At 45.3% G+C, this 23,138-nt stretch overlaps 1 protein-coding gene across 1 annotated transcript in view; it reads left to right on the top strand.

Annotated features, from left to right (window-relative positions):
* LOC144114146 (synaptotagmin-15-like) overlaps nucleotides 1-23,014 on the top strand; it is a 215,223-nt gene extending 192,209 nt beyond the window's left edge. The window contains exons 8-10 of the mRNA XM_077647664.1: nucleotides 2,896-3,078; nucleotides 14,039-14,242; nucleotides 15,594-23,014. Of these exons, the coding sequence (XP_077503790.1) occupies nucleotides 2,896-3,078; nucleotides 14,039-14,163 (308 nt within the window). The 3' untranslated portion in view covers nucleotides 14,164-14,242; nucleotides 15,594-23,014. The remainder of the gene's footprint in view (nucleotides 1-2,895; nucleotides 3,079-14,038; nucleotides 14,243-15,593) is intronic.
* The last annotated feature ends 124 nt before the right edge of the window (nucleotides 23,015-23,138 follow it).

The raw sequence follows: 23,138 nt of genomic DNA, 5'->3' as shown, positions 1-23,138 counted from the left end.
ACTAATAAAATGATTCTAGCGCCAAGACGTACAACACACAAGAAAGTAGACAACGCGTCTTTTATTATGTCTGACAACCAGCTAGGCCAGCAGCTAACTTTTGTAAGGCAAACAACTAGTTTCAGGCATCTTGGCACCCACTTGCGTGCGTTGGCACAAAACGACGACGCAGTCTTCGAGTGGATTTCTAGCCCCTTCCAGCCTCTGAAAAGCGCGACAAGTAACAGCTCACTAATCTGGGCGTTCCGCGCAGATGAGTGATCTGGGCAACAAAGGCGTTGCGCACTTTAGTTGCTCAGTAGAGTTTTCGATTTTCTTTACGCTGATTTGGGATGCGCTGGTCAGAGCAGGGCTCTGTGGAGCTCGGCACACTGCATGCTACCAGTCTTTTATATTTTCGTTGCAGCACTTGTGGCAGCGCGTGCATTTCACTTTTTATTACCTCAGTAGATACCAGAAAGTTAAAAACACCACGTAGGCAACATGCCGGTCTTTCTGAAGCGCACAATTTAAAAGACGACAATGCCTGCAGGCTAACTTCTTGGGGCGATGTGCAATTGTTTCAGAAGCAAAAACTCGCATTCTATACACAATCAAGCTGAAGGTTGCGTGTGCTGCGTGCAAGATTGCCTGTACGATGGAAGAGTTCAGGGCCGCTGGGCTCGCGCATAAACCGGACACACGCTCCTATCCGCTTCCCCACCCCCCCCCCTCTCTCTCTCTCTCTCGTGATGTACCGCTGTTATTGCACTTAACGCTTGCATTACTTCTACCGCGCAGTAGAAGCTCCTTCCTTAAATATAATTAGCTAGTTCTGCAAAGTTGCGTGGCGATAGGGACGTATGACGACTAAAGGAAAAAAAAACCTACTTAATGTATTCCGCTGTAATGCAGCGGTGTTAGTGGAGAAGTTTTAGAGGGAGTTAGTAAACTTTTGATAAGCGCATCAGGACAGGTGTAGGAGAGATTGAGGATGGCTATGAACTTGGTATTGGGTCTTTCCGTGCTCCGTATAGTCGTGTATTTAATAGGTCGAAGTTTTTTCTTTGCTAGTGACACCCGTTTGCTTGTGCGCATCTTTTTTTTTTTTGTAGCCAGATGCAGTAAAATGCGTCGTTTTATAACTACGCCCAACCAATTCCTTCGCGCGAATGTGAGTTCAAGGCAAGCTGCCTTTGTGCAGCAAGAAAAGAAAACTTTTTCGCTAGCAAGGGACTTTCATAACCAAAAAAAAAAAACAGAATACTATCTGCTGCAGCGTACAGTTAAGGGCTCTAAGCGCTGGGGGAAACCATTGTGCTTTAATGGCCTTCCCTCGGTTAGTTTTTCCCCATAGACTTGAGAAGCATCTTTACTATAGAGGGCTAGCATGCACTGACAATGAATATGATAGCTCACAAAAATTACACTGTAATACCCACGTCCTTCTGAACAGAGGTAATAAAGTTAACGGCTTCACTAAATTTCCTTCACTGCGCTGTAGGTCTTGCTATTTTCATGGCAATCAACTCAGCTCAGTATGGCCAATGCCCCCCTGAGGCCTAAACCCTCGGTTCGAAGCTGCGGCCACAATTTGGTACCACGGCGGAATTTACCTCTATTAAAAGGCTGTGCGCCGTATGCGGCGTCTAGTCCTACGCTCCCTACTGGAGCTCCAGCCATATCCTGCAATTGCAATGCCTGTAAATGCGCGCAAAGTAATCCAGATATTTTATAGCCGAATACTGAAACTCAGAAGTGCGTCAAGCTGCTGGTCACGACGCGCTTCATCCAAACAACTTCATCCAAAATAGTCTTGTAACACCCTTTAAGGCCATTTTAAACAGATGGCTAACCCAGCTAGAACGAAGTGGTTTTTCTAGCCTTTTCTACGCTTAAGAAAGCCGCCTTGCCGAGACGATGCCACTTCCAGTGCGAGCTTAGTACCGCAAGAAAATTAATGCGCGGCAGGACCGGCACTAATTTCGCTTAGCAATGACTGCCGTAGAAACGCGCTAATAATTATCAAAGATGGACGTCAGTCAGAATGAAGCTAAGGGTGGAATAAATGGCCGCGGTTACCTCCTGAAAGAGCAGAATTTCCTCGCCAGTCCTAGTGTGTCTATTTTTTGGACTCTTATTTGTGGCATAGCTGCAGTTAGTTTTATTTCAGAAATCTTTCAAAAAATAACAGCGTACAATTTTCTCACATAAAACGCTTGCAGTGCTGCCCTTAAAAGCGAACTGCTGGCGGATGACGAGTTTTATTGTGTAAGAAAAGGAAACTACTGGTGTTTATACTGTACTTTTAAAAAACGAGCTGTGAAGTAGCATGGAACGCGCATTATTCATCTTAAAGGTGGAATCAATTCCAGCATACGAGCCGCCTTCCGTCAGGAATAAGCAAAGTGACCGACGGCTCGACGTGAACGAAATGCGAAAGAGTCAGTGCACTCAAGTCTCACACCGCGCTCTCCTAATTGCTACGCAGCACACTTTGAAAAATTAACCGTGCGGGATTGGGCCTTCGAATGCCTGATGACTTATAAGATATGCGAGCGTGAGCAGTCCCTTTGCCATTATATTTATTATATTTGTATCTGTTCTCTACTAAGGTAAGAACGGATGAAGCAGATCACTTTTATATTTCCACTAAGGATGTATGTCTTAAATAAGTGATTGTGCAACACGGGGGTGAAAATTTCTGGCATGAGAAAAAAAAGTGCAAGATGGGTGCGTCAGCGCGTTTAGTTTATTGTTTTTCTTCTAGTAAAATAAGCTTTGTATTTATGTGGTGATTGAGACGAACCAACCAATTCACACTCTGCTAGACTGACTCGTGCCGTTTACTATAAGACCTCTAGACGGCGCGGTTGGCTCGGTGGTGCCTTGAAATTATGTCTCGTTTTTCTCCAGACACGCAGGTGAAGGTGACTTTCCTCCTGGAGAACAAAGCGGTCAAGAGCAAGAAGACGTCCGTGTGCAAACGTACGTCGGAACCCAAGTTCATGGAATCGTTCGCGTTCCGCCTGACCCCGGCAGGACTGAGTGCAGCCAGCGTCATTCTCAAGCTCACCTGTCTGGCTCCACCTTACAAAGGTCAGCGCGCTTTTCACGTGCACTGAGTGAATCCTAAGCGCCACGTGCTGAACAATTGTCTCCGACGTCCACGGCAGAACAATCGGGCCAATTTGACAATGCGCGAATTCGCAAACAGTGCGGCGTCCCATGACCGCGATCGCATGCCGCCAACCGGCACCTTTGCATTACAACGCAGGCGGCTGGGCCACCAGATAAATGCTGGCCGCCTTTTGTGAGTATTCCACGCTTATTAAAGCGTGGAATATCCACAAAAGCAGCCAGGATTTATCTGGAGATAAATAAAAGATAGTGCAGGTCGGCTGGTAGTTATGTTTCAGCTGCTTTTACCCTGTCAGACACGCATTATGTTATACTATGAAAAAAAAAATCTGAAAATGTTTGTTAGTATATTTAGAATTCCTGTTCCACAAAAACATCATGACTGTATCAAAATCTTTCGGAATTCACGCGCCCCGCACACTTCCATGCTCGCTGGAAAACAGCCTTATTCATATTTAAAATACATTTATGAACAATTTATTATTATTCCTATCATCTGAAACTATTCCTGCGACGAAAACTCAGCTACGTGTCCTTTAGTAAAACGCTGCACTGCGCCAGAGAGCGAAGAAGTGAGAGCACCTGACAGCACTATACCCAGGCGCGCCGCAGAACTTCGCGACGTCTATCTTTATTTTTTGTTTTGAAAGAGCGGTCATTTTCTCTAGAGAAAAAGTGACCTTAGCAATTTCTCCAGCAGGGATTTGAAATGATTCCGGCATCACTGACTTCGTGAAAAAAAGTCTGGATGCTTAGAAAAATGCTTTGAAAAGTCGCGTGCGCAATCTTAGACGCCGTACAGCAAAGGGTGAAGCGCTCTTTGTGATTATTTCTTTGTTCTTATTGATTAGTTGACTGTGGAAGATAGCTACCATAAGACCTCTATCTATAAGAAGGGGGGTGTCAAAGAACTGAAAAATAATAGATAGCTAACTTTACTCTTTCTTACTCGCAAGAACTTTGTTGAGAAAATTGCTGATACAGTTAGATCAGCCTCAGACTGCTGTCGGCAAAGAGAACGAGCTGGAATAGTAATAAGGTAGACTTAAAATTAATATGAAAAAAGTAAAGTAACGTTCAGCTTTCTGTGAGCGCAGCAACAGCTTACGATAGAAAATAAAGTACAGAAAATAGAGAATGAGTGCATGTGACTGAGCCGAGTTGTGACAGCAGATTCAGGACATGAGGAATAAATTACCAGAATAATAATAATAGGTTTACGTGCATTTGTAAGGTACCTTGATGTCGTGAACAGCGGCGTACCTATATATCTCTGAAGAAAAATATGTGACAATAGCGTTCAGCTATGAGCCCGAAACTTGGAGGCTAATGAAACGGCTTGAAGAAGGAAGATCAGCGTGGATATAGTGTTCATGATATTCTAGCGGAAAGGAAAAGAACGAAATGAACCTGGGTAGGCAACCAATCCTCTGCTAAGGCAGCACAGTGGATACGAAAGGAAGGGGAATGCAGCAGCGAAATGCGGCAGACTTGCAAAGGTGGTAGAGGAAGAGATTAGGAAATTAGCTGGAATAGGGGATGGCCGCGGCTCATTCAGGGCAGGGCTAATTGTAGACCAATAAGAGAGGCCTTCGCGCTGCCGTGAACGTAGCCGGTATAATGATGATGACAACAATGATAGCGTTTTTCATTCAAGCAAGTCTCAAGCAGTTTTTTCGCACATTTATGCCCCTACACAGTTTAAATGAACGACACTTGCAGCCACGACGGTGGCTCCAGCTGAGGCGTTCGGCTACTGAGCACGAATTTGGGGTTTCAGTCCCGGCCACGGTGCCTAATTTGCTAGAGGTAAATGCGAAAGCGCCTTTGCACGAAGATTTTAGCGCACGTTCAACAACTCGAAGTGGTCTAAATTAATCCGAAGCACTCCGATACGACGTTCCTTGTAGCCCAGGCTGTTTCTCCAGCATCCAAAAATCCGTGACTCCGAATGATGCCCTCTATTTTGTTCATTATGTAGTACATCGAAAGTCTGATGCCCTGTTGATGAATCTGTGTTCCCGCAGATAATAGCTCCTGAGGTTGCTGGATTTTCTCAATAAATAACGGTTTTTCAAACAGACCAATCAGAAATATTTAATTGAGCATTCCTCCTTTCGTGGCAGCAGACTAGTGGGAATGTAAAGTAAAGCTGCGAATGAGCCTTGTTGGTTTTTCATATTTAACTTCATCAGACAGCCACTCTGGTTACGGACAGCAACAAGAGAAGTAACCAGTGTATCTCTGAAGTTATAGGCGTGTAAACGCTTATTTATTTGGCGCAATGCGCTGTGAAAATAAACAGCTTAGGCTAGTAAATGTGGCGCTCGTATGGAAACTGTGGCTTAGTTCGATCGATTCACGAAGTGCGTGCCTCCGTGGAGCTTCAGTTTTCTGTTTTCACTTCTTACAACTAAGTAATGCGGGAAAAAGAAAAACAGTTGTCGCCTACAAGAACTCAAGGATGTTTACTTATCTCCTGTGTAAGAAAACTGGATTGTTCTTTTATTATCACTCAACGTTCTGAGCTCATCAAATACATCCATTACTATACTTTCAATTTTCGTGTTTAAAGGCCGGGGACAAAACTCTTAAGGCGGTATTATTCTGTCTAAACGAAAAGAGTTCTTTCGAGAAAAGTGGATCGGGGATTTTTCATTCTACGGCTAATCTAGGCCCTTACACAAGCACAAGACTCTCGCTCAAGAAATTGAATGTACTTTGTCTGGTTTGCTAGACCGCTTAGGCTATGAAGCATATCCCAAAAATAACATACCAGTGTAAGCGTCTGCAGTTTGTCGAGATCCTATAGTAAAGTCGTAATAAAAAAGGGAGGGTCTGTAATTTAAAGAGCGCCGCGCAACAAAATGAAAACAAAACATGTATCATGTTCTCGGACAGTTCAAAGATTGTTAAATCTTCTCGAAGTACTGCGGTACACGAATTATGCGCTCGATGCGCTTTCGCGAGCTTAAATGCAAAAAGTAGAAATCCCCGTGGTGGAGCATGTTTACATTTATGCTGCGAGCTCTCGCTGACGCAAATACAGGTCATATCCAACAGTTTGTCACATGCTAGACTCACGTACAGTCGGCAGCGAAAGTTCACGGGATGCAGATGTGTGGGAACAAATTGGAGGACACACTTAAGCTCAGCCTTGGGAGTATGACGCTGTAGCGTATTGGGTTAATTCCCACGTATGCAGTTTACATCCATAGATCCCTGGGAGTCTTCTTAGCCTTTGTGGTGCAGTTGCAGCTTCCCGCATCTGCTGGTATCGATACCAGGCAGCGCTACAATAAATTTCCTCCCGAGCGCACGCACTGCGTAAACTTTTGCTGGCGACTGTACGTTCATGTGCTGGGTCAGAAAGAACAAAAACGTAATGATTTGGAAAGGGCACTGGAACATCGCGGGCTTTTCAAAAAATGTTATAGCATTAGAAGCCTCATCACGGCAAAGAAACACGGCGTGGTTAGCCATCGCTTGTTGGTCGAGACAGTGGTGAAGGCACAAAGTCACGTGACATGACCGAGCGCTGATCGGTCAACTCTGTGTGTGACGTCATGAGGCCATGTGGCATGGCCGATTTGGCAAGTGATTAGTCATAAAAACACTGCGTGGTGAGTGATAAGAAAAAAATTGGACCACGCTTAACTGCAAGCGGAAATGGACACCGCCGCTTGTCAGTAGCCAGTGGCAGGTGTCAACCTGCCCACCGGGCTACGAATGAACTTAGTATACTACCTACACGCACTTATATGCTGCCTCGGATATAGCGACCTTTCGTGTGTTAACCGCAAATATAACGAGCCTTAATGTGCCACCTCGAGTACAACAAACTTTCGCGTCTGAACCTCGAATGTAACGAACTTAGTGTGTTGACGATCCACTGAGGATCGCCCTGAAGGTTTTCTTTTCTTTTTCTTTCTTTAATTCACACTGCATGAAGCCGCGCTATCTGTCGTTCGCTTTCAAGAGTAAGCGAAAAGGAAATGAAAACGAAAGAAGGGAGAGCGGAGGTAAACATGCTCGTAGGACAAGTCATTGTTAGTTGCCGTGAGGATTTCCTGGATATCCACTGCTCTTAATAAAAGTGCCGCTGCGAGCCAGTTGGGCGTTGACATGATTTATCCGCGCTCGGCTGCAAGAGAGAACTGTGGACAACAGACTTCGTACGTGCTCTGCGTTCATGCATTCTTCTGGGCTAGTTGGTATGACTTCACTTGTGGGGGCCCGATTGAACAGTGGTACGTATGGACTCATATAGCAATATGCTGTGTGTGGCTCCCTACATCCCGATACTCAAGCTGAGCCCCACGAACCTGCCCTCACGTTTTCTTGTCTTCATGAATGGACGGCTCCCCGTACCGACAATGAAAGTTCTAGGATTGCAAGCTGTCTTCTAGGCGAAGCTATGGGCGTCACAATAAAAGCACTCACGACCTTAACATTCTGTACCAGCCGTACCCCTTTACTGCTCAATACGTTTACCGACGCTTAGCCAACAAAACGCTTTTCTCGGGACAGCCACAGCTTAGTTGCGCAATTGTTGGCATAACGCTAACAACAGACCAGTAACAGGAGCTCCATGAACCGAAGCGTGGGTGCCTCAGGTGTTTGGGCGCGGGGCATATATATATATATTGGGAAGAGGAATGTTACTTCTAGGAAGTCATATCGCAGAAAGGATTTCCTACAAATTAGGTCAGTTCTATTTCCTTAGTATCTTTGGCACATGTTGGTATAAATATAAAATCTCTCTCTTTTTTTTTAGCGGGTTGGAGCGAAAAAAGAGTACTTGGGGCTGTCGTCTTTATGTACTTCGTTTTTTGTTCACGTTAACCAGTCGGAGCTGAAGCTCTGCTGCTATAATAATTTGCCAGCTATAATAACTGGAGCACCACTAAGCTCAAGATTAGATGCCGTTGGTCCGTTTATTACTCTCGAACAATTTACGCACGCGGAAGTACAATTGTTCTTTATTCATGTGTAGGCGCACAACTCCAACAAACGATTAAAATATACAGGGCTCTCTTTGTGAGGCTTAAACGCTAATTCCTCGGCAAACTGCGGCTTCTTCTACAATGTATACAGGGTGTTTCACCTAAGACTGTTAGCAATTTTCAAAATAAGTTTTTGAGTTAGAAAAGCACTTTCTTCGGTATAGCATTTTCAGCGGTGGTATGCTTCACAATACAGCTAAAGCATGTTAACTATCAGAATGGTGAGCTAACAGTAAGTGTTAATTTTTTATTTATAACAGTTAGGCTCCTCATTTATTGAGGTGCCTGTATCCCAGGGTAAGTAATATCCATGCAATTGTTTATAGATTTTCGAAAATTTCATTCTCGTCGCCGCTGCAGCGCATGCAATTCTGAGGCCGAACGTGGGCGAAACCGAAATCATGCGACCAGAAAGAGCCCTAGCCACGCCCACGAGCGCGCCTGTCACGTGCTCTTTGCCCGCTCGCCGCCTTCAACCGGGCGCTGTGAAGTGCCCGTCGTTGCTGCCAAATTGTGGGCCCTGTGAATGGCTTACTTACTGCATAATTATCTAGGCGCAATATTCAGAGAGAGGTGACATTTCCTCACCGCAGTTGGTTTAGCGGGATTTAACGTCTCAAAGCGACTCAGGCTATGAGGAACGCCATAGTGAAGGACTCCGGAAATTTTGACCACCTGGGGTTCTTTAACGTGCACTGACATCGCACAGTACACGGGCCTCTAGAATTTCGCCTCCATCGAAATTCGACCGCCGTGGCCGGGATCGAACCCGCGTCTTTCGGGTCAGCAGCCAAGCGCCATAACCACTCAGCCACCGCGGCGGCGGTTTCTCACCCAAGTTCATTCATTGCTACACATTATCGTGAACCCACTTGACGTACTTTGCGCAATCAGCTGCCGAAAGGGAAAGAGGCAAAATTTTTGGACCGTGTCATGTCGACTGGTCTTGTGTCCCGCAATAAATGGACAATCAGATTCATTAGTGAACCTGAAAAAAAAATTTTCCGAAAGACAGTACTTATAAAAGCCAGCTTACGATGCCATTCAAGCTTTTTTTTTTCTTTTCTCGAATATGACGAGACGCCGCCCGTATGTGCATCCCCTAAACGATGCGGCAATTTCCTAGAACAACTCCGACACGCTCTGAAGGTGACAAGTGTACTCGTCTGCGAAGTACGTCTTGCTCTCCTGATCGGACAAACCGCGAATCACTGACTGCTTCTGCTGAGCTACGTAGGGACCTAGAAAGGCGAGGACTGAGCGAACCAAATTTTCTTGAGGAGCTTCAACCGAGCCGCGCTCGGGCCACCTTCACTGCCGCCATCGTGCGGCCGGCCTGCAAACAACGGCGTCGACACTTCGTTAGGAAGACTGCAGAGGGCAGATGCGGGCGCTGCGACCTAGAGAGACCTACTGATATCAGGAGGAAAATAGAAAGTGGAAGAAGGAGGGAAAGGGGGAAGAGACAGCTTTCTTGGAAATGGGGCACGTTCATCTTTACAACCGATTTATTTTTCCCTTGTGAACTTTTTGGGTAGCAGGATCACCTGCCCTCTGGTTTTTGACACGTGTGAGAGGGGCTGGCATCTGCAGGCATTCAGCAGCCTGGAATAGGCAACAACATACGTAACTCAACGGCTTTTAAATTTGAATTGAATGGAATTCAAAGCGGTTGACGACTGGGCGCTCTGAAGTTACATTCTATATTTCACAACACAACAGAACGCAAAGCTGAGAAAGCGACGGTTCCCGAGGGGCAGGCAGAAACAGTCTTCTGCAAGCGGGTCCAATAGTTGTTTTACAGAAAAGAAAGAAAAGAACCACAGCATTTCTGCTCAGAGACGCTGAAGTACCATTTTCAGCGTTTTCCCTTTTAAGAACTGCGAGGTGATGCTCACTGCTAGCTGTTTAAAAAGATCGATGACTGCTAAAATGCTTTTTCCTTACTTTTTTAGAGCGAAACTTTTTCTTTTGTTAGGAAAATAAACTATTTTGTCGAGCACCAAATTCACTTTACTTTTCTTTAAATCAAGATTTTTAAGAAAGCGAGAATTGTATCCTACATTTTATGATGCAATGATTTACGGTTGCAGTATACTTCAAGCAACTTCAGGCAGTAGATAAATGTTAAAAACTAAATTTGGCCGTAGCTTCAAAAACTTGCTCACCGTGAATAGCTTTTCGGTATCTCTATCCGTTATATCCATGGCAACATTACGGAGTGCTGTCGCAGTACTGAGTTGCAATCATTTTCAAAAATACTGCTGCAGAAAACCAGCCCCAAACCTGAGTGCAGAAAAAAGTGCGCACTTTAAAGTGAACTCCTGGGTGGTGTAGAATGTGACGCTGTTTTGAAACCGGAAAACAAATCAAACGACTAAGGCACGTGAAAGCAATACGGGAGCACCAGCTTGATATAAATCACTTTGAAACCGCCGCTAGTAGTCTCGGACTACCTGATTGCGCCTGTCATGTTGACAGGCTCTGCGAAAACGATTTTCTTCTTATTCCACTCTGTGCTGGCTTACCAGTGTCTGATATATTCTCAGCCTCGAAATGTCGGATCCGAAGGCGAAACTGGGATTGTTTTGGCCGAAGGTTAGGCGAACGTCTCGATATAAGTAATAAACAAAAGAAAGGGAGAATTTTCAAAACCGCGTAGGAAATTGTGTCGGCCGATCGACTTTGCTCAGAAGCAGGAATGTTATATAGGAACAACACAGTTTGTTTATAGCCATTTTGTTGTTCGAGTAAAAGGTCGCCGTTTTACGAAACGCTCGGCATTTTCTGTTCGCAGAGATGGTCTCGGTTATGGTTCGCCATTTAGGAGTCGCCTAATTGATTTCTCTCAAACTTTACAGACACGGGATAGCCTAGATACGAGAGCGAGACGGTACAATTTATCTTGCATAAAGGTTGTACGGTTGCCTTGAGAGGCGAAAGTAAAACAGGCAATTATAGCTCCCGTGGCGCATCTGAGCCAGCGTATGAGGAGCAACGTTGTTTGTAGGGGATGTGTGTTGCGAAACGAGCCAGCGGCCGACTGCGGGCTCGCCTTCGCTAAGTTGTGGATAAATTATAAGCGTCACGAGAACCTTGGTAAATTGCAGCATTTGCCATTTACTATGGCACATATGCTCCCAAGTGAAAAATTCCCGCTGTCACCAGCGGCTAAACGTCGGACTCATTAATCATCATCGTCAGCCTGACTACGCCCACTGCAAGGCAAAGGCCCCTCCCATATCTCTCCAAATGGCCCTGTCCTGCGCAGCTGCGGCGACCCTATTACCAAGCATCTGCGTGCCGCCATTTGTTTACCTCCCTCTCAAAAGCGCCCAGTTTTCGAAGCAAGCCGAGAATCATCTGCTCATATTTTGACAACATTGAATCAGGAATAGCGCCCTTCCCCCAGGTTTGGTGACGCGCGCCAGCGACTACATCGTCGCCGATATCGAAACAAATGCTTGCTAGAGTCGTGCCAGGCGTGCACCACTTCTCCTGTTTCTGCAGGTTGCTGGCGCACAGCATAACTGCATGATCTGAACTGAGGGGGCCATATGTTCTTCTCGTTCAAGGCAGTCACTAAATTTTTATTTTTGTCCGCTTTTTTCTGTTTTCACATGTCGGCTTATCTAGGCCGCTTCCTCGTTGTTTATTTAAACATTGTGCCTAACTATTGCCAACAACACGTTTCACTACAGCCGCTAGAAAACCACACTACTCAGTGCCATAAACCATGAATTTAAACTCGGGTTCTGTGTAAACTTGCCGCGAAGCATTCCGATGCCAACTTTATTCTTTTCTTGGTTTACATTTCTTCCGCGGAAACTGTACAGTCACCAGAAAAAGTTTACGGGATGCTTGTACTCGAGAAGGAATCTGCGGTAGCGCTGCTTCCGACCCAGCCCCCTGGTGCTGCCAGTGGTTGGAGCATGTAGGTGCACTCATACATAAAAGCATTTTAGGCGGTTGGCTTGCGTGACGGCGCCAAACACATAGTTTCCGCGTGACCCGCATCTCGTAAAGTTTTGCTACCGACTGTGCATCTGGCGGAGCGGATGATGGCATTTATTCCCCAATATTAGACACTTCGATCGACGTCCGGCAAAAAACTCACGCCGCATTCCAGTGGGCGAGCAGGTGCAGAGTCGCCGAGCAGGAGGGAGTAGAGCAGTAGCACTCCGAAGGACTGAGTGCTCGCTCTGCCACTGGAACAGTCGCTGCGCTCCGAGAGCCCTATGCCACTTGACGACACGTGATTTCCCACTATTCTCCACGTGCGTGCTAGCTAACGTGACTGTCAATCACGGTTTTTGAATGGTGCTGCATTGGCCATAGTCCACGTGCATTTCGACGACACCATCGTTTCCTCAATCTTTGTCGGCAGAGTTCGCGTTCATAACGGAATTAAAGCTATGGCAAGCCTTTTTTTTACAATTTGGCGTCCTTTGGGAAGTGTCCAATTAAACCAAAATGAGGCCTGCGAACGCCGTAGGCCCGATCCAGTCCGCTTCAAACCAGGCGCCAACTGTGCGAGCGAAGTGTGAAATGCGAGCTTTCAGCTGCAGCTCGCACTGGTCGTCAATACGCACTGAACATGCGGGTTGTGAACTGCCGGTTTGTTTTCAACCAGCGGAGCTTTAGAGAAGGAAGAAATATGCACGCATGCGCAGAGCCGCGGAAAAAAACAATTAAATATTACAAGAATAGAACGTCTGAAGGTTACGTGTCGTCCTCGCACTCCGCTTTTTAGAAGGGAGCAGCCTCGACCTCTCTCGGCAGCGCTCGGCGCAACGGAACTGCTCCTGTCCTTCCGATGGATAAAAGTGTTCCCATACCCGGTCGCCCTTAGGAGGGCGCCCGCTCTAGCGAGAGCAATTTTGGGAGTGCTGTTGTGTGCTTCTGTTCATCCACGGTAATGTGCCATAGTTAAGCGGTAAATGGAGTATTTCACTTCCTTGATCTATTGATCCTTTGGACTTTTGTCGTATCCGTGTCTTTTAAGGGCGTTGTTGTATACTAACTCAACTTTCGTCAACTGGTACATAGCACTCACTCCACGTCTTTCCATAAAACTCGGTTGCGTGGGGTGCCTTATGTACGGTTAGCGCGCATTTTAAATGATTCCTTTTTGCTGTTTATTCGACGAGCAAAATGCGTCGTATGATTTGTTCAGCGTCTTTATGCACGCTGCTATGCGCTTCAAGCAAGAGTGCTTGGCGCACATAGAAGTGGAGTAGTCGGAAGTGGAGCAGCCGTAGGCGATGTCTTTACGACCTCTCCACCCAGTCCGTTACTCGACCGTAAACCTACCTTACTGCTGTTTGTGTATTTAAAGTTTCGTATTTCCAGGTCTCTTTTAGCTTTTACATTTTTATGCTTGACGGGTGCGCAGCAGTGTTTTTTCCCTGCATAGTAGTCGATGTGCACAGACCAACAATGTTTATTTTTACGCGTTTGCCCTCAACGTTCAAGTATTCCCTCAGAGCCAGAGAGTGACATTTTAAGAAGGCTTCTTCGTGTTTTTACTGCAGTCAGATAGGCCAGTTTTTATTTACTGGGCCTCTTACTCTGACTTAACACCTTCCATTGCCTCTTTCCACATGGTGGACTCTTTCCAGCTGCACAATAAAGAAAAAGTTTCAACACGACGTGTGCGACACTTCCCACCGCGGCGGACATGAAAGAATATTTTTCAAAAATTGAAAATAACAAGACATGTTTCTTCACATAGAATAACATACGAACTGGGGGCAGCCACATATTTTCGACGCGTTGATATCCTTGCTGTTACAAAAGAGCTGGAGATGGCGAAAGGCGAAGCGAGTGAAACTCCTTGAGCGAGAGGATTCCAACGTTCTGACTGCGCTCTTGCGTTCCCTTCCACTGCACTCTCCATCCCTCCTGTGCAGATCGCTGCCTCGGACGCGTGGTGCTCGGCTCGTTCATGTTCGCCCGAGGCCTCGGGCAGCAGCACTGGACCGATGCCCTGGCCGCGGCGCCCAAGCAGATCAACCGCTGGCATCGGCTGTCCTGAATACGGCTGCGCCCTCCAGCCCCCTTACCCCTGCCGTGCCACCGAAACAGACCCAGCAACGGATCGCAATCACGGCTGAGTATGTCCCCATCGCCTGCCTGCAGTGTATCGAAAAGAATGTCGTCTAGCGCGACGCCTCAGGCAGGCAGGAAAAGGGGCCTACATCTCTGGCACATGCATAGTCTGGCTATGACGAGCACGTCCTTTCGCTCTTCACGGTCTCTAGCCAGATGGCGCCACGCACGGTGCCTGGCCCCGTGGGATATCTACCCGAACGGGCAGCCGACTTCGCACAAAACCGCTCCAGATATTTTATGATTCTTTTTTTAGCGATGCCAGCCTAAACGAGTGAACCTATCGTTCAGCACGTGTTCCTCTTTCCCTAAAACGAGTTACAAGGAGGGCTCGAGTTACGGTAGTCTACCGGCAGTAAACGTTAGTAAGAGAGACGTGGGAGAAAATCAGGTATTATACACAGGTACAATGGCCGTTACCTGACCTTACTAAAGCAAGAAAACTGCTGTGTGTTTCACAATGCTGAAATTGAAAGCCTCTAATATGCCAAAATGTGTCAAGAAAGTTTACGTATCGAGGTTAATTTATAACAAATTGCCGAACAGCTGCCTTCTTGCAGTGTCACCTCCATAAATATAGGGATTCTAAAAAGATTATCAGCTGTGTCATGTGCAAAAAACAGGAAAGAAAAGGGGGAGGGGGTCTTTTACTGTTATTAATCTTCCAAATAATATCAGCTACGATTAAGGTGTCTTAATGCAGGATGTGACCCGATCCGTGCAGGTTTTAATTGCAGCAGAAGGCCAGCAAGACTACCGTGGGTCTGCCGAGAGATTCAATATCTCTTGAGAACTTATGAACAACGTTCACAACGTGTGTAACCCCATGCCGCTACTGCTCTGCTTTTCCAACAAGTTACGAACACGAGTTCCGAGTTACAAGAGGGCGAACTGCTAACTGCAGTCAAAAGCAAAGCGAGGCGTACCAGCAGCGAAATTTTCTTCCCTCACTCCCTACTGTGATAACCGAAGTCGATACGCAAAAAAACAACAAAGAAAGAGTGTTCAGAGAGTCTTGACAACGGTAAGTGCACGCCGGCGCACCGGTGGTGCTGTAAGGGAGCTTCGCAGCAAAGAAATCCGAGGACGCGGCGGCTGTGGCAGCTGTAGCGAGTGGATCCGACATTTCACAAAAATTGCATTTTTTCATAACACTCGCAGTCTCGGATACATACTGAGCCGGGCTTTCAAGTGTCGAGTAGTACTTTTTGCTTCAGAAAATTTTATGTTCAGAAAAATAGGCAAGAAAAATTTAACAGCAGCGCTTCGCTTCTTCAGCGAACTGCACAAAAGCACTAAAACTATCGACATGTATCCATGAGATCTGACTAACATAGATTTCTTGCTTTTTTGCAGATGCTGTCACGCACCACAAGAGGGCCTGCCGGATGCGTGCTGAAGCAGCACTGTCATGTAGTGCCGTCTAACTTTGCTTGTGACCTGCTTTCAGTGTGACGACATGGTGCTTGTGTGATCCCTACATTTGTTGTCTTAACCTCTCTTGATATTGCGTGGTGTGAACGCGTTGCCCAACTAAAGTATGCTAACCTAACGCTTTCCAGAAAACCCAGCCATTGTGGCATTGTATTCATCTCCATAGTCCTTGCGTCTACGTGTGCATCGTTCAGACAGCCACAGGCGTCTAACACAAGGTTGTTAAAGCACCTCCGCATAGCACTGTGATGTGACGTTTGAACAGAAAAAGTATACGATTGATGGCGAACAGTACATGCAGACCAAGCCCCAGTATGGTCATAATCGAAACAATGGGTAATTCAAGAGTTACCTATGACTTCTTTCTGCAGGACATATTTTCGTCAGATCGGACCCGTTGTCAGGTAGCTTGAAAGAATGGGTGATATCGATTTTTTTTTTCTGTCGCTAACCGACCGGCCTTTTTTTCTTTTTTCATTGTGGTCACCAAAATCTGCGAATGTAAGATGCCTGAGTTAAGAGAAACACTCATTAGGTGCTGTTTTGCTGGAAGGAACTGTTGATTAAGTCATGTCGACAAGAAAAAGCTTCTTTTGGCGACACCGCTTGGTATTCTCGATAGAACTCGCTTGACTTTATTTCAATTAATATTGTTATGTGAAATAGCGTTGCAAGAAGATAGCGGAATTGGAAGGCACTTTACTGGGGGCATGATGTTCTTGTTCTATATGCTACTTATTAATAATACTTCATGCAATCTCTACATACAAAGCGTTACCGGACTTGGTGCCAACTACTTCAGAAATGAATGTTAATGAAAACCAGTGTTCCCTGTATTGCGTTGTCGCTACAGTCGCACATATTGAACTTCAATGGGTATGCATAAAGGTCACAATTAAACTTTCACTCGACTTTGCACCAGATTCATGATTTGCTTTGCAGTGCAATTTTGCGTAGTCATCTACGGCATACTGAAGTCATTCTATCAGACACATCTTTAAGATGATTAGAAAAATTATTCGCTTTTTTGCCATGCATTCACGTTGAGCCTTCAGGTGCACGATGGGTGTCCTGGTGGGTTAAGGCTTCCCCACAGTAAGCTCTAAGAGCATCATCGTCAAGCTTAAAGAGCAGCAATGTAATTTTCTGAGACACCTAGGCCGCTCATTTAGGTAGCAATAGTGTGAAACGCCGGCATAATAGATGTAGCGAAAATTCTGGAACACGAAAAGGTAATGAAGTATTTACTCCATGCATTCAATATTACTGTTTATAATTACCCGATTAACACGGGTTCGAGGCAGTTACAATACGTGCAATCCAACTCTGCTTGTGACATTTGGGAATATGAAAGCTGAGGTTTTATGGTCTGAAATTGATAACGCCACTACAGAAAGAATAATTTCGCTTCCATATGAGCTGAGGATGTGAAGGAGCCCGTGTTATGCGTTATTAGTAACGACTATACGGGCAGCATTCTTTACAACTTCCTCACAAATATTCTGACGAGACGTGTAAGTTACCTCTTCGCACTGTAAACGAATATTAATATACTTTAAATACTGCCGAAAAATTTTTGTACATAGCATTTTTGCAATGGTTTTCCTTCATAAAACAGTCGCATAATTGAAAAGGAACACTAAACAGGTCCGCAGAAGTTTGGTGTGGTGAATATCGCCACTTCGGGTCTCAACATGAATCCTAAGTATACTTAAATTCCCTTGAGTGTGACAGTTCTCCGCCAATCCCTAACCTCGTCATACTTGCCGCCACACACTCTGATTTGAATCAAGCTTTCCATCGGGCCTACGTAATCATTTGTTTTTTAACAGGTTGAGAGACTTTGCGCTGTGTTATGTCATATTGTATGCCGCTTCTACAGATGGTAAAACTACTTGTCGTTGAAAGCGTATTATATCGAGAAGTGGGGTGTTTGCTTCCACAAAAAAATAAGAGTTTTAATTTCTTCTCCAACCACTTTTTGTAGTTCTGAAGTGAGCTTCTCCAAATTTCAGGCAATCAGTTAGCAGTGGTTCCCATTTTGTTATGTATACATCAGTGTCTTTTTTTTTCTCCACCATTGTATTCATTTCTGAGACGAGTTGTTCATTCGACGCAGCATGTTAATACTTTTACATCGTTACTTGTTCCTGAAGAATCTCTCTTGACACTGACTTTATTAATTTTCTCTCAACCTCACTGAAGGGCTGCGTGCTGGTGTCCTATGGTGGCAGGAACTTTAGGTAGAAGGGCACCGATGACTTCACATCGTCAGCTGCTGCTTGATCAATGAGTGTGAATCCATCAGTAGTTTATCTCATTCCTAGTAAAATTGGTTTAAATTATGGCGCTTCACAATTTCCGAACATCCAATTAGTGCCAAAAATATTCGTGCAGTATATGTCGGGTGAAACAAATGCATATGAATGCTTGACTGTGCTGTCAACTGTAGCGTGACTTGATTTGTCGCCATTCTTAGGTGCCCTGCCATTCTAAAAGCCGTGGGGGCGCATCATATGATTTCGGATGCCGTCCATAGCAGTATTGTATGTGTGCTTAAAATTAGTGAAACTGCACTAGTTTCTTATTTCTTATTTATTATCTAGTGAAAGCAGTGAAGAAATAACGAACGCCTATTAATCTGAGCCTGGGAGAGCGCAAAGCGCGCACTGAAGACGGCTTAAACTTTCTTTTGCATGTTTAAAAAAAAAAGAAAAGACCTTGGTAGTAAAGCATGTGTTAAAATGCTTCCCCGCATATACAACCAGTATGCACCCAGTGTACACACTTACACTAACAATCTACTACCGGAACGAGATGCATGCGTATAGTTTGCTCGGTCGTATGAAAATCGGCACATTTTACTGCAGAACAGAAGCATTAATGTCGAGCTCTAATGCGACCTAATTACTGCTCATTAAAAATCATTATTTCGAGTTGTCGAAACGTAATATTAATAGAAAGTGAAAACACAGCTATTAAGAGCTCAGATAAAAGAAATCTTGGAAATAAACACGGGAAATTCTGGAGGAAACGTTCTGCAAATGAGCATAAAAGCCTTGCTATTTATAGCTTTTGGCGAGAATAATTACCTCTCTTAACGAACTGGTTTTATATTTTCTTTTATCTTGTACACATGGCTCGTACAACACCTGCGCTAGCAAGAGAGAAGTTAATGCGTGCTCATCTTTTCTGGGATCTTTCGGTAACCTATACTTTTTTTCTATTCGGCTAGACATATCAACTCGTAAATAAAAACAAAAACAATGCGAAAGTATCCGTATCTACAAGGCGGTTACTAAGGACGTCTTATTTCATGCGAGAGCCGGCCCTGCGTTATCGTGAAAAGGGGACATACTCAGGCGCAAGCTGAAAATGGCAAGCTGTGAAAACCGCAACACTACTCCTCATTCACACGTTGCATCTTTTGAGCTGAACAGGTTCCCGTGTACCTTCTTATCATGGACACTGGTAACCACCCCAGTTATTAACGCAGAGCCTTTATTAGCCTCGGTGGGTGAAAGCAAATGAACCTATTTTTCCCAGAATAAAATAAAGCAGTCTATTTTTTTTAAAGCTAGCATATATTGCGCGCGACATGCTTAATATAACGGGCGTGTTCCAGCAAAAAGTAACTGAGCTTTCAAGACAGAGTGTCCTAGTGTGGTTAAATTAATTAAATGCTGTTGAAAGCGCATGGCCTATTCAGCAGCATTTTTCTCATTTTGGAAGCTTTATTAATTAATAAATACTATTTAGAAAAGTTTCGGGCCGCCGCGGTGGTTGAGTGGTTACGGCGCTCGGCTGCTGGCCCGAAAGATGCGGGTTCGATCCCGGCCGCGGCGGTCGAATTTCGATGGAGGCGAAATTCTGGAGGCCCGTGTACTGTGTGATGTCAGTGCACGTTAAAGAACCCCAGGTGGTCGAAATTTCCGGAGCCCTTCACTACGACGTCTCTCATAGCCTGAGTCGCTTTGGGACGTTAAACCCCCATAAACCATAAACCATTTAGAAAAGTTTCAAGTATTGGTTAGAGAAATAAAGTGTCAGTGTGGAAGTTGTAGACCGCCTAAGAAACAATGAGCTGAAATTTTTGCACCAAGGCATCATTTACTTAGCTTTTTTTACCGGCCTTAGAAGAGAGCGTGTGAAATAAAATAAAAAACCTACCACGTGATAGTGATGCTACTTCAGCGTCATAAGACGCGTCTCAGAGAACAAGATCTGCCTTTCTCCAGAGCGCTGGCCCCGACGGTGGTTTTCGTGTGCACTGGGCGAGAGACATGCGCAAACAGCTGTCACGTGACAGCTTTTGTATTTCGTGGGTTTTCTGTATGGCCGGACAATTTAGCTGCGTAAATGGTACCTTGGTGCCCACATTTAAGCCAGCTGTTGTTCACGCCGATCTACAACTTCTGAATTTACATTTTCTGTCTGATGGCGTTGTCTCAGTGCAACTGCTGCCGTAACCGTTTTAATTACTAGCTTACTCGCGGCCAGCTTTCTGTCGCTGTGCAGTCAAGGCTGGTGGAGCGAAGCACAAGTGTCATTCCCAGGCAGAATACAGTCCCAAAGGCAACGGTGACGATGCCCGACAAGTTTATACAAAAGATTCTACCACTCTATCACGCTCAACAAGAGAACGACGCCTAGAGCAGTTATAAGATTAGGCAGAAAGTGAGGAACCTGCCTTGAAGGCGTTGTAGCAGTGACCGAAGCATCGGGTCTTCGTTTCTGGTAGCGGGGACAACTCTCGTTTACTGGCCGGCCTACTTAGCGCAGTGACACGGGGATAGAGTCCCGTCTCCTTCCCTTTCCCACCTAGTATTGGCTAAAGCGCAGCAGAAAGTCAACCGTGAATACAGCGCCCCTTCGGAGAACTCTTAACCATGTAAAAAGGCAAACATGCAACGCGCAAAACACCCACATCATTTGTAATGAGTCTGATTTATCTTTCTGGCCGGTTGGCTTGAAAACAAATATTTTGCAGTAGATCAGGTTTTTACTTGCTGCGTTAAATTTTAACTCGTGGGCAGTAGGTAAGGCCAAATAAGTTTCACAATAAACAATATACAACACGGCATTGCTACATAACTCGATTAATATGCTTCCACGGGCAATGACGCGTTCAGCCCTAGTGAACAATCATGCTGGTTCTTTGCTTATGCAGTGCTGTTGTTTCAAGGTAAAGCTGGAAAATCGGTCAGCATGGAAAATCGATGTGGTGGCCACAACTTGAACAGAGGCCGGTACCACCCTACTACGCCTCCACACTGCCACGGATGGGCAGCAGGTTCGATAGGCCGGCGTCTCCTCCATGGAGGCAACGTGCTGTGCAGTGATGAAAAAAAGGCAGGCTGATTGTTTCCGGCCTATCATTATTGGGGACAGACTATTCGGCCCGTCGCACAGCACCTGGCATGAAGGGGGCCTGACCCAGATTTTGTTAGCGCGTCTGCTTTAGTGAATAACTCTGAGATGGGAGAGACAAGGAAAAGCCCCTTCCGGAAGCCCGAATGGATCGCTATAGTGACTCACACGGGCCTCTTGTCGATGGGCCTCTGTGAAAAAATACACCTCTGGCGCAGGTGCCATCGACTTTTCCAAGAAAATAGCTCGGTTTGGTTTTTTAATCTTTCTGCAACTACTTTACGTCCGTGTGACACAGACGGGAAGAGAGTCTTCAAATAAATTTATTTAATTCCCCCAGTATTACGTTTGAATCAGCTGCCCCGAAAAAGCGGTCAATCATCTTTCCTCACTAACATAAGTTATAGCAGCGGTGTTTGGCGCTCGGCTGCTGACCCGAAAGACACGGGTTCGATGCCTGCCGCGGTGGTCGAATTTCGATGGAGGCGAAATTCCAGACGCCCATGCACTGTGCGATGTCAGAGCACGTTCAAGAACCCCAGGCGGTCGAAATTTCCGAAGTCCTTCACTAAGGCGTCCCTCATAGCTTGAGTCTCTCTGGGACGTTAAACCCCTATAAACCATAAAACTGTTATCAGTTATAATTTAGCTCTGGTTACAGTTTTTTTCTTCCAGCTCCTTCAAGATTACGCTGACGACCCGATTCGTATGTGTGCAGCTGTTCATTATTTAAATCAAATAAAAATTCCTATCCATGTAAAACATAGCGCAGACTAGCCCCGCTTTCCGTTGCTCTTATTCAACCGTCTTCTTTTACAGTCGAAAATCCTAGTGGTCGCACCTTGACGTTTCAAAACAATTTTTAGCCAAGAATTTTTTTTTTCATGACACAAACAGTCAACTTTTCCCATCATGCCTAACAACTGAGCCACTATAAAACGCGCGCCGTACCCAACACAGTGCAGAAAGGTTCGCGATAAGCCTGCTTCAGTTAGCATTCCTAGTCCTCTTGCGAGGGGTTTCCCGTACTGTATAACTTCGCATACCTGTTAGCTCGGAGCAATAGCTGTTTTAGCTGCGTAGTCACCTCACGCACTCTTGTATCGTGCACATTTGTATCCGTGAATCCCCAGCACGACATTATTGTGCACAACTGTAGACAGTTATCTTGTAGCTGGTTTCGTAATGTGCTTTTTGAGACTACGAGAGTGCCGTACAAAATCTGGAGACCCTATATCGAAAAATACATTTATGACACAACAAATGTTTTACCTGTCATCATGTAAAAGGCTTCCAATTCAAATAGAGGAACCCGTATATAAAAGACACATATTTTTGTGAACGTCGTGTCGTTAGCTGAGCCGCTTCTAAACAACTAAGAGGCCGGAATAAGATAATGTTCACTGGCAAAAGCTAAAATGATACACAGAACGAGCCTGCTACCCTGTGTGGGTGGCCGCCCGACTCACGTGGGAACGTGGCGGACGCAGATATGCGAGAGAGACATTATATGAAAAACTCGCAAAGCTGCTGCGTAAAATAACCATGACTGTCTGGTGACATCTTTCTCCAGCCTTTTAACTTGTTTAGAAGAAAAACTTTCTGAACATTTCCGCTATTTCACTACGATATCGCGCGCAAAGTATCACCAGTAAAATGTAAATACCTTAAATGTTTGACATGACTGCTACAAAGTTGTAACCTAAACACCGTTATCGCTCGTAATTTAGAATGCTGAGTCCGTGCTTTCAGATGGGTTTGTCCATATTATCTTCATGCTTTGTTGCTATCGGTCATCAAAAAAAACAACAAATAAAAACAATGAACAGGAAACTGTTACGGCTGTGAACCTTGGCTCCTCTTTCTCGTGATTTTATTTTTTTTTTTTTGAAAAAGTGCTTTCGCGTTGTGCTCTCACATATCGCTGTGTGTAGTATTAGAAAAATGTAAATAAATGTATGCATATGAGACCATCTGATGAAATCAGTGTTCGTCTCTTGCGCGCTTCCACTCTGCGTGCTCCGGGCACTGCCCTCGTTCGCATAATGGGTTCGAACCTACAGGTTCACAATTGCAGACACAGTATACTTCGCACTC

The sequence above is a fragment of the Amblyomma americanum genome, chromosome 1, assembly GCF_052857255.1.
Source record: "Amblyomma americanum isolate KBUSLIRL-KWMA chromosome 1, ASM5285725v1, whole genome shotgun sequence".
NCBI classification, from domain to species: Eukaryota; Metazoa; Arthropoda; class Arachnida; order Ixodida; family Ixodidae; genus Amblyomma; species Amblyomma americanum.
The sequence above is the reverse complement of the archived record's forward strand: the minus strand, read 5'-3'. Positions and strand labels throughout refer to the sequence as shown.